The following is a 16,244-nucleotide window of genomic DNA, read 5'->3' on the forward strand; positions in this document are numbered from 1 at the left end:
AAGGCGGTGGAAGGGGTGATGGAGGTATGGGAGGGGGATGGGGGAAGAGGGGGAGAGAAGGGAGATGGATTCATGTTGATGGGGATTGTCTCTCCCACCATCGATGGTTACCAGGTGTGTCTGACCTGCTCACTTTGTCCTTGGCTCCAATGTCAGGGAACACAACAACATTCCCAGCTGTATGCGATCCCAGGAGGCGAGGGTGGGGGGACACACTGTCTGAAACAGGCTGGAGCAGAAACCAGAGCCATACACATAAATCCACTCACACACACACTTCAGGATTCAGCACTGACTCCATACGAGGTCCCTCACATCTTCACTCACACTGGCCAGTCCACACTCCGGCTGCACCTAAGGGATCACATTAGCCTCCGTAAGGGACACATTCTTTATGTACTCCGCCATATTTTCATAATCCTCAGAATCAGAGCCCGGCCTCTCTTCGCAGTCCGGATTTGGGACCATCTTGTGTTGTTCTGTCCTCCTGACAGCAATTTCTTTGGGAATGAACGCTCCTCCTCCTCTGTGGCTCTGGATGTCACTCTTCGGCTGATTCTGGGCAGCTGGAACACACAGTCGCACACCTTTCAGCAACAACCTAAGTTTGCACATTAACCTTTAGCAGCCATTTTCTTTTTTTTAATTCTCCTGTGGGTGTCACTGGCTGGCCAGCATTTATTGCCCCATCCGTAGCTGCACTGAGCGACTCGCGACAAAGAAATAATCCCAAACTCCTCCGCAGGAGCACTACCTGAGAAACTGTGACCCCCCCCTGAGACATACAGGATGGTATCCCAGATGTGTACAGCAGTGAAAGGCAGAGAGACGGCAGGTTTGAGTAAAGCAATTCAACAGGGTGGGATTGTGCCAGTTGGAGAGATGGCCATCACAGCAAAGTAAACTGGCAAAGTACGAGGCCAGGGTGGGGGGTGAACACAGGCATTTGACAAGCAGATTGAGACCCTCAAACCCAGCACCCTCTCTCCCTTCACCCCTCAGCCTCACACTGACCCCACCCGGAGTGGTCCTGGCGATAGAAGCACAGGAAGTTCTAACGCTCAGTTTGTTGACGCCCTTCAGTTAGGGAGCAGAGCTACCAGAGTCAATCTTGCACAGAAGTGTCGTCCCCAGAGCTAATGACTCCCAATGAGGCAGCCTGGAGTGCAGACAGGCAAAGAGACTTGGCTGTGCATATTCAGAAATCACAAAAACCTGATAAACAGTGCCAGGAATTTCCTGAGAAGTGCTAAAAGAATGTTGGCATTTCTCCCAAGGAGTTGAGGAATGCATGGGGTTGGAAAGTTGTGTGTGCGGGTCTGAGTGAGGATGCCATGGCTTTGGGGAGACTAAACACAGATTTGCCTAAATTATATGGAGGTTTAAGAAAGAGCAGGCTTATACATCTCCCTTACCATCTAGTGGGACAAGGACAACCGATAACATAGGAACACCACTCCCTCCAAGACACTCACCATCCTGACTTGGAAATATATTGCCAGTCCTTCACTGTCACTGGGTCAAAATCCTGGAATTCCCTCTACAATGGCATTGTGAGTCTACCCACAACACACACTGCAGCAGTTCTAGAAGGTAGCTTACGCCCACCTTCTTAAGAGCAACTAGGGATGGGCAATAAATACTGACCCAGCTGGTGACACCCACATTCCCTCAAACAAGAATTCCCATAGGACAGGCTGAGGAGTGATCTAACCAAAAGGATTTTAAACAAGACAGGAGGATTTGGAGGAACAATTTGGTATTGAGGGAAAAGGGGTCACATGACTAATGTTTTAGCTATAACATTCAGAGTTGCATTGTATTTTCACACAAAGGGTCATGAATACAATCATCTCCTGCATCCCTTTCATACAAAAGGCAGGAGATCCTGAGGGTTTTAGAGCTCTCAGCACCCAGACTGATAGACAAAGGTATTGATGAAATGGATTGAATGGAATTAAGGCATGGATAAGCTGACTGAATAGTGAAACCAATGTGAGGTGGTCAGAGCCTACAATATTCCTGTCACCCCCAAATCCATCCTGTGGCTACTTGGAAATGTCAGAGCCCCACTGCTGTTCCTCTACTGCTCTATAGCATCCCCTAGAACCAAGGCACTACCCCATGCCGATCCCTGAACTTGGGACCATTACCCTGGTCAAAGATGGGATCACAGTGCATTGACTCCACTGTGTTGGTGCTGGCTCTCCAAATGAGCAATTCATTTTTGTGCCATTCTCCTGGTAATGCAGCACGTTCTTCCTTTACGGCCAGGATGTGGAGTAGCCGGTGTTGGACTGGGGTGGACAAAGTTAAAAATCACACAACACCAGGTTAGAGTCCAACAGGTTTATGTGGAAGCATTAGCTTTCGGAGCACTGCTCCTTCATCACAGCTACCTGAAGAAGGAGCAGCACTCTGAAAGTTAGTGCTTCCAAATAAACCTGTTGGACTATAGCCCGGCGTTGTGTGACTTTTAACATCTTTTACAGCAGACTAATTCCCTCTATACCCCTCTGATTGAACTCTCTGAGGCAATGTATTTCCAGGCCTGAAACACTCGCTGCTGCAAAACATTTTCTCGCATACCCATGTCATTTTTCTTTGTCAATTACTCGAAATCTGTGTAATCTTGTCCTCTCTGTTCTCACTGGCAGGAAAAGCTTCTCCCTATCTAATCTGCCCAGACCCCTCCTGATTTTGAAAACTTCATTTCAATGTTCACATCTCCAAGGAAAACAACACCCAAACTCTCCAATCCATCCCCAAGATTCAAGTGTCTCATCCCTGAGACTCATCTTTTCTGCACTCTCTCCAGCACCTTCATATCCTTCATAAAGTGCAGTGTCCAAAACAGCACACAATACACCATCCAAAGCAGAGGAGGGACAGAAGGCCATTCATCCCATCAAATCTGTTCTGCCATTGAATGAGATTGTGGCTAATCTGATAACCCTCAACTCTACTTCCCTACCTTTTCACTCTAATTCTTGATTCCCTTCCTGAACAAAATTCTATTTCAGCCTTTAATATATTTATCAAGCAACCTCTACAGCCCTCTGTAGTAAAGAATGCTATGGACTCACTCTCCTCTGAGAGAAGAAATTCCTCCTCATCCCTGTTTTGAAAAGGTGACCCCTTATTCTGAGATTATACCGTCTGGTCCTAGCCTCTCCCACAAGAGGAAGCAACCTTTCCTCAGCCACCCAGTGGAGCCCTTAAAGAATCTGGTTTGTTACAATAAGGTTGCTGCTCATTCTTCTAAATCGCAATGAGTAGAGGCCCACCCTACTCAATCGACAGTCCCTTCATACCGAGGATCAGCCTATTGTCCTCCAACGCAGGTATATCTTTCCTTAGATAACGAACCCAAAACCAGTGACAATATTTGCTTTCCCAAAATGCAGCATTTATCTAAATTAAACTCCAACTGCCACTACTCAGCCCATTGGCCCATCTGGTCAAGATCCTGTTGTAATCTGAGGTAACCTTCTTTGCTGTCCACTACACCTCCAATTTTGGTGTCATCTGCAAACTTACTAACTTTACCTCCGATGTTCATATCCAAATAATTTACATACATGACGAAAAATAGTGGATCCTTGTGGCATTCCACGGGTCACAGGCTGAAAAACAACCCTCCACCACCACCCTCTGTCTTCTACCTTTGAGCCAGTTCTGTGTACAAATGGCTGGTTCTCCCTGCATTCCATGAGATCTAACCTTGCTAACCAGTCTCCCATGGGGAACCTCGTCAAACGTCTTACTGAAGTCCATATAGATCACGTACACCGCTCTGCCCTCATCAATCCTCTGTGCTTCTTTTTCAAAAAACTCAAGCCATGATGACTATCTTTAATCAGTCCTTGCCTTTCCAAATACATGTACATCCAGTCCCTCAGGATTCCCTCCAACAACTTGCCCACCATCGTCAGGCTCACCGGTCTATAGTTCCCTGGCTTGTCTTTACCGCCCTTCTTAAACAGTGACACCACGTTAGCCAACCTCCAGTCTTCCAGCACCTCACCTGTGACTATCGATGATACAAATATCTCAGCAAGAGGCCCAGCAATCACTTTCTTAGCTTTCCACAGAGTTCTAGTGTACACCTGATCAAGTCCTGGGGATTTATCCACCCTTATGCATTTCAAGACATCCAGCATTACTTCCTCTGTATTTTGGACATTTTTCAAGATGTCACCATCTATTTCCCTACATTCTATATCCTCCATATTCTTTTCCACAGTAACAGTGACGTCAAATACTCATTTATCATTCCCCCATCTCCTGCGGCTCCACACAAAGGCTGCCTTGCTAATCTTTGAGGGGCCCCTTTTGTCCTTAATGTATTTGTAAAAACCCTTTGGATTCTCTTTAACTCTATTTGCCAAAGCTATCCCTTATTGCCCTCCTGATTTCCCTTTTAAGTATATTCCTACCGCCTTCATACTCTAAGGATTCACTCGATCGATCCTGTCTATACCTGACATATGCTTCCTTCTTTTTCTTAACCAAACCCTCAATTTCCCTAGTCATCCAGCATTCCCTACACCTACCAGCCTTTCCTTTCACCCTAACAGGAATATACTGTCTCTGGACTCTGGTTATCTCATTTCTGAAGGCTTCCCATTTTCCAGCAGTCCCTTTACCTGTGAACACCTGTCCCCAATCAGCTTTTGAAAGTTCTTGCCTAATATCATCAAAATTAGCCTTCCTCCAATTTCTAACTTCAGCTGTTAGATCTGGTCTATCCTTTACCATCACTATTCTAAAACTAATGGAATTATGGTTGCTGGCCCCAAAATGTTCCCCTACTGACACCTCAGTCACCTGCCCTGCCTTATTTCCCAAGATTCGGTCAAGTTTTGCACCTTCTCTACTAGATACATCCAAATACAGAATCACCAAATTTTCATCTGCACCCTTAACAAACTCCTCTCTATCTAAACCCTTAACATTATGGCAGTCCCAGTCTATGTTTGGAAAGTTAAAATCCCCACCATTACCACCCTATTATTCTTCCAGATAACCGAGATCTCTTTACAAACTTGTTTCTCAATTTCCTGCTGACTATTGGGAGATCTATAGTACAATCCCAATAAGGTGATCATCTCTTTCTTATTTCCCAGTTCCACCCAAACAACCTCCCTGAACATATTCACAGGAATATCCTCCCTCAGTACAGCCGTAATGTTATCCCTTATCAGAAATGCCATTCCCCCTCCTCTCTTGCCTCCCTTTCTATCCTTCCTGTAGCATTTGTATTCTGGAACATTAAGCTGCCAGTCCTGTCCATCCCTGAGCCTCCTCTCTGTAATTGCCTTCCTAACCAGGCCCTGAGTTCATCTGCCTTCCTTGTTAGGCCTCTTGCATTGAAATAAATGCAGTTTAATTTGTCAGTCCTACCTATTCTCTGCCTTGTTCTGCCTGCCCTGACTGTTTGACTTGCTCCCTTTCCCAACTGTACCAGTCTCAGACTGATCTCTTTCCTCACTATCTCCTTGGGCCCCACCTTACAGTTTAAATCCTCCTGAGCATCTCAAGCAAATCTCCCTGCCATTATTTTAGTCCCCTTCCAATTTATACAGGTCACTTCTACCCCAGAAGAGATTAGATTAGATTAGATTACTTACAGTGTGGAAACAGGCCCTTCGGCCCAACAAGTCCACACGGCCCCATCGAAGCGCAACCCACCCCTACCCCTACATTTACCCCTTACCTAACACTATGGGCAATTTAGCATGGCCAATTCACCTGACCTGCACATTTTTGGACTGTGGGAGGAAACTGGAGCACCCGGAGGAAACCCACGCAGACACGGGGAGGATGTCCAAACTCCACACAGTCAGTCGCCTGAGGCGGGAATTGAACCCAGGTCTCCAGCGCTGTGAGGCAGCAGTGCTAACCACTGTGCCACCGTGCCGCCCAACGATCCAAAAATGTGAACCCTTCGCCCCTGCACCAGCTTCTCAATCACGCATTCTTCTCCCCTATCCTCCTATTCCTACCCTCACCAGCTTGTGGTACCGGGAGTAATCCAGATATTACAACCCTCGAGGATCTCCTTTTCAAATTCCTGCCTAACTTCCAAAATCTCCCTTCAGAGTCTCATACTTTTTCCTGCCTATGTAGTTAGAGCTCCTGCTGGTCCCACCCCCCGAGGATTTTATGCACTCTCTCAGAGATATCCTTGATCCTGGCATCAGGGAGACAACACACCATTCTGATTTCTCGCTGTCAGCCACAGAAATGTCAGAATGTGCCTCTGAACGAGACCCCTATCACAATCGATGGCTTGGAACCTAACATACCCCTCATTACATTACAGCCAGCCTCGATACCAGAAACTTGGCTGTTCGTGCTACATGCCCGAGGGTCCATTACCCCCTACATTTTCCAAAATAGCATACTTGTTTGAGATGGGGATAGCCACAGGAGACTCCTGCACCAACTGCCTCCTTCTGCTTTCCTGGGGTAACCCATCTACCTGTCTGTATGTTCAGTTTTTCTCCCTTCCTGTAACTGCCATCCATCATACCCGCTAGCTCCTGTAGCTTCCTTACTGGCTCTAACTGCCGCTCCAACTGATCCATGTGATCTGATAGGATTTGCAACCAAACACATTTCCTGCAGACCTAATCATCAGTAACATGGAAACTCTCCCTAATCTCCCACATCCAATAGGAACAGCACATCACTCCAGTAAAGGCCACCTTTGCACCTTAAAAGTTGACAGACCCAGAAAATAGGGAGCAGTCTTACTGCTCTAAAAAACACTGCTCCGGGCTCAGTACCTATATTATATATTTTAAAATTTTAATCAAGAGATATCTACTCACTATTGTAGATTTAGAAAGAAAAACTGCTAGGGTACACTTCAAAACCATGTACTTATCTGCTCCCATGCTCTGAGCTCTCCCACACAGGTTCCTCCAAGGTCAGCTGTGATTTCATTGTTTGTTCATTTTTCTCAGACGGACTCCAATATCCAGCAAAACTTGAACTCAAACAGCAAAGGCGGTAGCTGTGCAGATTCACTGCGGTGTCAGAAAGCACTTGTAGGTCTCTGTCTTTTACAGTCATATCATTGAACAGCACGGAAACAGACCTATTGGTCCAACTCGTCCGTGCCAACCAGATATCAGAAATCCATCTAATCCCATTTGCCAGCATTTGGCCCATATCCCTCTGAACCCTCCCTATTCATATAGCCATACAGTTGCCTTTTAAATGTTAAAAATCACACAACACCAGGTTATAGCCCAACGGGTTTATTTGGAAGTGCAAACTTTCGGAGGTAACTAATGGAGTCGGATGATAGGACACAGAACTTGTGTGCTATGATCCTACTTCATTACCCACCTGAGAAAGGAGCAGCGTTCCGAAAGCTAGTGCTTCCAAATAAACCTGGTGTTGTGTGATTTTTAACTTTGCAGAAGTAGGTATTGCAGATACTGGGGTATCAGCATTTCTGATGAAAGGCTTTTGCCCGAAAGGTCGATTCTTCTGCTCCTTGGATGCTGCCTGACCTGCTGTGCTTTTCCAGCACCACTCTGATTTTTAACTTTGTACACCCCATCCGACACTGGCACTTCCACATCATGGCTTTTAAATGTTGTAATTGTACTAGCCTCCACTGTGGCACAGTGGCTCAGCGGTTAGCATTGCTGCTTCACAGTGCCAGGGACCCGGGTTCAATTCCAGCCTCGGACGACAATTTGAATGGAGTTTGCACATTCTCCCTGTGTCTGCTTGGGTGTCCTTCATGTGCTCCAGTTTCCTCCCACAGTTCAAAGATGTGCAGGTTGGTGAATTGGTATATTACCCACAGTGTTCAGGGATGTGTAGGTTAGGTGCATTAGTCAGGGGTAAATATAGAGTAATAGGGTTGGTGAATGGATCTGGGTGGGCTACTCTTCAGAGGGTCAGTGTGGACTTGTTGGGCCGAATGGCCTGTTTCTGCACTATAGCAATTCTATAATTCCCTCTGGCAGCTCGCTCCATACACACACCACCCTCTGTGAGAAAATTACCCCATAGGTCCCTTGTAAATCTTTCCCCTCTCATATTAAACCTGTGTCCTCTAGTTTTGGACTCCCCTACCCTGGGGAAAAGACCTTGTCTATTCACCTTACCTCTGCCCCTCATGATTTTATTAAATTTCTGCAAGGTCACTCTTCAGCCTCTGATGCTCCAGGGAGACCAGAATTGTATGCCCTATTCCAGAGGTGGCCTCACCAATGTCCTGTACAGCCTCAACATGATGCCCTAGCTCCTATATTCAACGCACTGACCAATAAAAGCAAGCATGCAAATGCCTTCTTCACTATTCTGTCTACCTGCGACTCCATCTTCAAGGAGCTATGAACTTTATTCAATACCTCTGCCATTTCCTGATTCCCCATTACTCTTTCCCCAACCTCGTTTTCAGAGGAGTTTCTGTTCACTTTGGCTTCCCTCATCCTTTTTATATATTTCAAGAAGCTCTTACAGTCCCATCTTGATCGTACTTCAAGTTTATCCCCAAATTTGATTTTCCCCTTTTTTCGTCATCTTTGTTGAACGTTTGTTTTATAGAAGAGATTATAGAAGTTATAGGATATTATATGCATAGTACTTAGTACTGGGACCATTCTATACCATTTTCCCCAGGGAATAGCACAGGTTACAGAGGCCCAGTGTGACTGCACAAATACCCTCTACAGATGCCCCAGTTTTTTCCCTTACCTCCAGGCACAATTGGCTGCATCAGTCGATTCAGTTGCACGCTCCAATGTTTCACATGTTGACTGGCTCTTCTCCTTGTCTGCTCTGCCATCTGTAAAGAAGTGAAACGGGTCAGAAATGTCACCTCGCATTCAAGGTCACCCCCATCAGCCGAGAAACTGAGGTGGAGCTGGCCACAGTCAGCAGTATCCTATCGTGGGGAACAAGACAGGCACGAGCAGGGAATGAGCGATAGCGAGCACACACTGGAGGGTCCATCTTACTGTTCTCGGGCCGGTTCTCTTGCCCAGCTGCCAACTGGGAGGATTGAGTGGGTGAATTTACTCGAGACTGCCCCAGGACTTATGTTCTATCCCAATCTGAGAGGTTTGAGAACTCAATAAGATCTAACCTTCTGATAAATTTGATCAAACGGTCATCTGGATCTATCGTTGGAGTGTTTTGATGGTATAGTTTGCCAAATAGCAAAACAATATTTTTCACTGTATCTCACGTGACAATAATAAATCAAATCAAGATAATATTACTCTACAGCTAACCCACACTCCTGCCAATTGCCACAACACTTCCTTTCCCATTCAGTCTAATCCCACTTCCCTGCTTACTCTCATTAATATCCCATCCAATTCAACGATATATGCTCGTTGCTGGCAATGGCAGCTTTTTTTTTTGCCAACCCCGAACATCAGTTGAGAAAGAAGTGGTGAGCCCATGTACTGCAGGAACCCCCTGCCGTGTAGTGAGGAGAGGAGTTTGAGAAATTTGACTCAGTCACAATGAAGGGATATATTTGCATGCCAGGATGGTGTAGAGATCATGGGATTGGAAGGAGCCTTGGTGAATTTCTGCAGTATATCTTGCAGATAATACACACTGCTGCTGCGGAGTGTCAGTGGTGGAGGGAGTGGATGTTTGTGGATGTGGTGCCAATCAAGTGGGCTGCTGTGTCCTGGATAGTGTCGAGCTTCTCGAGTATTGTTGGAGCTGCATTCATCCAGGTAAGTGGGAAGTATTCCATCACACTCCTGACTTGTACCTTTGGGAAGTTGGTGAGTCACTCGCTGCAGTATTCTGACCTTTGCTTGTAGCCACTGTGCTTATGTGGCAAGTCCAGATGAGATTCTGCTCAATGATGACTCTCCCTTTCCCCAGTACAATGGTGATGGGCGACTCAGTAATGGTAATCACGACAGTATGTGCTTATGTGCTAGAATCACTGGCAAAGTCACCATTTGTTACTATCCTTAATTTAACCTCAGTAAGGTGCAAGTGGTAGTGTGCTGTTGAACAGGCAGGGGAAGTGCTTGGACTCTGTTGGAATTATAGGCTGACTACAGCCATTCAATGCATCCTGTCGGTGTTAGTTCTGTGGAGGAGCAGTTCACCGAGTACCATTCTCCAACATATCTCAGATCCCTGAAAATGTTCCCTGTTCAATTTTGTTCGAAATCTCTGATGTCAGTCACATTTCAATCGATCCTCCACCACATTCGTGGGCAGCGCATTTCTGAGCTTAACCATTTAGATTAGGTTAGATTAGATTACCTACAGTGTGGAAACAGGCCCTCTGGCCCAACAAGTCCACACCGATCCTCCGAAGAGTAACCCACACAGACCCAGTCCCCTACCCTATACTTAGCCCTGACTTGGCAATTTAGCATGGCCAATTCACCTGACCTGCACATCTTTGGATTGTGGGAGGAAACCGAAGTATGCAGAGGAAACCCATGAAGACACAGGGAGAACGTGCAAACTCTACACGAATGGTCACCCGAGGTGGGAATCAAACCTGGGACCCTGGTGCTGTGAGACAGCAGTGCTAACCACTGAGCCACCACGTCTTCAGGTCATCATTGCTTTTTAGGGCAAATGCCTTAAATGCTTCACCAATGGGAACAGGTTCTCTATCTGCTTAGTCCAGACCCCTCACCATTTTGAAAACCTTTATCAAATCACCTTCAAATCTTCTCACATTCTTCCATTTCTTGTTAAAGTTTAGATCTGGAAATTAGAGGCCAGTCAATCTAACCTCGGTGCTGCAGGCACGATTACAGAGAATTATGAGGGACAGAATTTACTTGCACTTGGAGAGACAGATTCATCCGGGTAGTCAGCATTTGTTCAGGGAAAGTCACTTTGGCCAAATTTGGTTGAATTATTTTTGACAACATGACTGGGAGTGTTGGTGAGGGCAATGTGTTTGATGTGATCTGTGTGGACTTTAGCTTTTGATAAGGTGGCAGACTGGCATGTTGAACCAAAACTGACAAACGATAGAAATAGAGTGGTTGGTTGTGTGTGGGGGAGGAGTGAGAGTGAGGGTGAGGGTGAGGGTGAGGGTGAGGGCGAGGGTGAGGGCGAGGGTGTCTGTTCTCACTGATCAGGCCTGTTCCCTATGGGTTTCCACAGGCCTCACTGTTTGTTATGTACATTAATGATTTTGGCTAAAGTGTAGGGGTTACAATCAAGAAGTTTGCAGATGATGCTAGAGGATATCACCAGACTGGTCAGGAGGGTACAGCAGAGACAAATGGAATTCAAGCCAGAGGTAATGAATTTTGGGAGGTGGAACAATGCAAGGGATTACATCATGAATGGCAGATTCCCTGGGCAATATTGAAGATTAGAGGGATCTTAATGGGCATATCCAGAGATCCCTGAAGGTAACAAGGCAGGGAGATAAGGTGGTTAGGGAGGCATAGCATACAAGAGCAAGGGAGTTCTGCTGGAACTGTTCCAAAAATATGCTGGATAGACCACAATGGAGTACACCATGCTGGTCACCACCTTGTACAGAGGATGCGATTGCATAAGGCAGGGTGCAGAGGTGATTTACCGGATACCTGGGCTGAGAGGAAAGGTTGAACAGACCGGGGTGGTTTTCCTTGGAGCCATGAGGGTTAAGAGGGGACTGGATAGAGGCGCATAAGATTATGTGGGGCGCACATAGCGTGGCTAGGAAGGCATTAATCTTCCCATTAAGACAGAGTCACGAACCAGGGGCAGAGGTTTAAGGGAAGATTTTGAGGAGAGCAGAAGGGATTTCGTTTTCACCTCAAGAGGATGGTAAGAGTCCAGAACTCATTGCTTGAAAGGGGAGGCTGAGTCAGAAACCCTTGTAACATTTAATCAGATTTAAAATATTAACTTGCATTGCCATCGTCTCCAGTGCTCTGATCTAAGAGTTGGAAAATGGGATCAGTGCAGTCAGAGCTTTGTTGATGGGTGCAGAAATGTCCCAAATGGATTCCTATGTTGTAAATGTCTCAGTGTCCTCTTTTAAATGGAAAATAGCGCCAGCTTCTCCAATCTATCCACATAACTGAAGGGTTTCACTCTTCGGGTGACATCTCTGCACTCTCTCCAATAACTTCCCAAAAGGTGCCCCCTGGAATTCTCTAAGAGAGGCCAATATTTCGCTCACTCTTAAACAAGGGAAGGTCCCGGAGGACTGTGCTTATTACAGGCTCATTTCCCTCTTAAATGTTGACTTTAAAATCCTCTCTAAGACTCTTGTGTTAAGGCTGGAAACTGTGTGACCTTCCATGGTTAAAGAGGATCAGATGAGATTCATAAAGGGCCGCAGATCCTACAATAATGTTAGGAGGCTGCTTAATGTAATTCAAGCGTGTCAACACCAGTCAATACAGGGATTGGTGATACCTCTGGATGCAGAGAAGGCATTTGACTGAGTTGAGTGGCCATACCTTTTTTTATACTCTGGAGCGGTTTGGCTTGGGTGAAGCCTTTATTAGTTGGGTAAAGGCTCTCTACAGTGACCGTCTCACTGCGGTCATTACCAATGGGGTATGATCAAACAATTTTAGCATTTTTAGGGGCAGCCAATAGGGTGTTAGGTTATGTGTTAGGGCATATTCATCACTCCAGTTCTGGATTGGATGTTTAAAGCTAATTTTGTTCAATTATTCGACAAAATCAAACAAGACCTTCAAAGAAGGGAGGCGCTTCCAGTCTCATGGTTAGGTCGGATAGCTCTTATTAAGATGAGTATTCTCCCCCGTTTATTGTACCCTACACAGATGACCCCCCTCCCCCCAATTTTCAATAAGCGAACTTTCAGGAGACTGAACAGCTGCTTCAGCTCTTATTTGGCATCGTACGTGACCCCTTATTAAACTGGCTAAACTGAAATTGCCTCAGACTGGAGGGAGTAGATCTCCCCGACATTAAAAACTAAGCTCACTTTTATCTGTTAATATGGTTAGATATCGAAACCTCTCAGGCAAAGTGCCCCCTTACTAACTTGCTGTATTTGGACAAAATGAGGACAATTAAGGAATATTGTCATAACCCAATAGTTATCAATCGGCAAAGGGAAGGCAATATTGACATCTTTCCTTATACCTGTGGTGGGTATGCTGGGTTTTCAACCAGGGATGATGATTCAGGATTCAAACATTGGGCAGCTAGAGGTGTGTAGTGCAGGGGTGATTTATTTGAGGGAGGTACAATGATGTCCTTTGATCAGTCAGCACAGAAATATGGGTTATCTAACAGGGACCTCTTTGATTTTTTTCAAGTTAGGGATTTTATTTAAAAAAAACTACACTTTTGACTGATTCCTTCAAATCTGACATAGAAAGAAAGATGCTCAGTGCTAAGAATACATTTTCTGTCATCACTTTATATCATCAACTGGGTGGTGGTCCCTCAGGTGAGTTCAATTGGCTTTGCACGGTTTGGGAAAGAGAGCGCTAGGCGCTGAGGCCTCCTCAGAGGCATGGGAAGATATTTGGGAAAATGCAAGAAAGATATCAACTTGCAATAGAACCCATGGTTTACATTTGAAGATTCTCCACAGGGTCCACTTGGCTCTGGATCGTTTGTCAAAATTTAAACCAGGGGTATCTTCAACATGTCCCAAGTGTAGGGTTGGTACGGGCACTCTTACCCATTGTCTCTGGTTGTGCGACAGGCTGGGGCAGGTACAATGAAGGGGATTTTGGATGCAAGGGTGAAGACAGACCCAATCTCTCTTCTTGGCCTGCCCAGTGTGTTGCCTTTAGATGCGCATAAGAAAAAGCTGCCAAGCATCCCCACTTTCTACACAAGAAAGAAAATCTTGCTGGGTTGGGTGTCCGAAAATCCTGTTTGGTTGATGTAAGATTGTTATGGAGCATATCCCCTTGAATTTTCTTACAGGTACACCACAAAGCTGAGAATTTCTATAAGACATGGCAGCCCTTTTTGGAATACCTTGACACAGATTTGTCTGCCACACTAATAAGGGCTTTTATATAACCGTAATGATAGTGCTTCACGAGACCAATATTCAGAGAGGGCAAACTACGAGCGTATGAATATATGACATTTGAGAGTTAGCGTTTTGTTTGGCTGAACTGTATTATTTTTTATTAGTTTGTTGTTAGTTATTATTTATTTAGTTAAGTAGCCAGTTGGATTTTTGTTTAATACATATTTTTGTACATTTGTACATGAGGGTGGTTTGAGTTTTTACATTTTTTTGGTGTTCTTTCTTTGTATTGTTTTGAATTGTTGTAATATTAAAAAAAAATCTATTTTTCAATAAAAATATATTTAAAAAAAGAGAGGTCAGCTGATGAGGATAGGTTAATTGAGAAAGACTGGTTGAAATTCAGCTGGGGAACAGTATTCACTGATGTTGGAGTTGGTGGCATGAGAGTTAGAAAAGAAACGTGGACTGGAAAAGTAACATTTGAATAGCCAAGCATTGGACATAAACTTCCTTGCTTTTACACTCCATTTTCCCGTTGCAATAAATGCCAACATTCCACTCACCTTCCTAAATCCTTCCTAGATACCAATCACAGAATCCCTACAGTGTGGAAGCAGTCCATTTGGCCCATCAAGTCCATCAATGTTTTGGGATTCATGCAGGAGGGTGTTTGGATGGACCATATGTTGTTCTGTTCTTCCCACCAAGATCACATCTGTCCACATCGTACCCCATCTTCCAAATCTGCCCTCCCCCAACATCCAAGTGCCCCTGCGGCCTCCACAAATTAGTTTGGGAAAGAGGGAGAGTTAGCTCAGTTGGGTGAACTGGCTGGTTTGCAACAGCATGGGTTCAATACCCATCAACGGCTGAGGTCACCATCAAGGACTCCCCTTGTCAAACTCTCCCCTCGCCTGAGGTGTGATGACTCTCAGATTAAACCCTCACCAGTCTTCTCTCTCTATAATGAGAGAGCAGCGCTATGGTACTCTGTGTCTATGACCACTTCACTTCCATGAACACAGAGTGGGACAGACAGTGGTTGAAGAGTCCGTTGGCAGTCCCTGGAGGTCACTCACAGCAAGGTCCTGCTTGTTCCGCTGCCTGCTCTCTCTCAGTTGCTCCATGGCCTGCTGTAAAGCCTGGGCCTTGTTGGTCAACTGCTGCTGCTGCTGCCTCTCCTCCTGCCGACTAATATCCTGTTGCTCACGTCTCAGCATCATCAATTCCTTCAGCTTCTCCTCCTCCTCCTGCAGTAGCCTTAAGGGAAAAATAAACAAAACTAAGCAAGTAGGAGGCATTCATAGCCAGCTTTGATCAGGCTAGACACAATCTGGCTCTGTTCACACCAACAGTGAAGATAGAGAACATGGAAGTGTTATATATATTTATCAAGCCTTTCTGTTCACATTCTCGGACCATAGCCAATTACAGATAATTGAAAAATAGGAGCAGGAGTAGGCCATTTGGCCCTTCAAGCCTGCTTCCCCCATTCTATATGAGCGTGGCTTATCATCCTCCTCAGTGACCTGTTCCTGCTTTCTCCCCAAATCCTTTGATGCCGTTAGCCCTAAGAACCTTGGTTGATGAGGGAGGTTGAATGTCTAGTAAAGAGGAAGAAGGAGGCTTACATAAGGTTGAGGAAACAAGCTTCAGACAGAATGTTGGAGAGATACAGGTTAGCGAGGAGGGAGCTGAAGAAAGGGATTAGGAGAGCTAAGAGAGGGCATGAAAAATCTTTGGCAGGTAGGATCAAGGATAACCCCAAGACCTTTTATGGGTATGTGAGAAACATGAGAATGACGAGAACGAGGGTAGGTCCGATCAAGGACAGTAGTGGGAGACTGTGTATTGAGTCGGAGAGATAGGAGGTCTTGAATGAGTACTTTTCTTCAGTATTTACGAACGAGAGGGACCGTATTGTTGAAGAGGAGAGTGTGAAACGGACTGGTAAGCTAGAGGAGATACTTGTTAGGAAGGAAGATGTGTTGGACATTTTGAACAATTTGAGAATAGACAAGTCCCCCGGGCCTGACGGGATATATCCTAGAATTATGTGGAAAGCAAGAGAGGAAATTGCAGTACCGTTGGCAATGATCGTTTCGTCTTCACTGTCAACGGGGGTGGTAACAGGGGACTGGAGAGTGGCGAATGTTGTGCCCCTGTTCAAAAAAGGGAATAGGGAAACCCCTGGGAATTACAGGCCAGTTAGTCTTACTTCGGTGGTAGGCAAAGTAATGGAAAGGGTACTGAGGAATAGGATTTATGAGTATCTGGAAAGACACTGCTCGATTAGGGA

The 16,244-nt window shown here is 45.5% G+C and overlaps 1 protein-coding gene across 3 annotated transcripts in view; it reads right to left on the reverse strand.

Moving 5' to 3' along the window:
* Positions 1-6: 6 nt before the first annotated feature.
* LOC122559462 (differentially expressed in FDCP 6 homolog) overlaps positions 7-16,244 on the reverse strand; it is a 64,019-nt gene continuing 47,781 nt past the window's right edge. For all 3 annotated transcript variants that reach the window (XM_043708921.1, XM_043708920.1, XM_043708919.1), the window contains 3 exons: positions 15,025-15,205; positions 8,728-8,818; positions 7-566 (listed from right to left, as the gene is read on the reverse strand). In XM_043708921.1, coding sequence (XP_043564856.1) covers positions 355-566; positions 8,728-8,818; positions 15,025-15,205 — 484 coding nt within the window. In that variant the 3' untranslated portion in view covers positions 7-354. The remainder of the gene's footprint in view (positions 567-8,727; positions 8,819-15,024; positions 15,206-16,244) is intronic.

The sequence above is a fragment of the Chiloscyllium plagiosum genome, chromosome 19 (genome assembly GCF_004010195.1).
Source record: "Chiloscyllium plagiosum isolate BGI_BamShark_2017 chromosome 19, ASM401019v2, whole genome shotgun sequence".
In the NCBI taxonomy this organism is placed as follows: Eukaryota; Metazoa; Chordata; class Chondrichthyes; order Orectolobiformes; family Hemiscylliidae; genus Chiloscyllium; species Chiloscyllium plagiosum.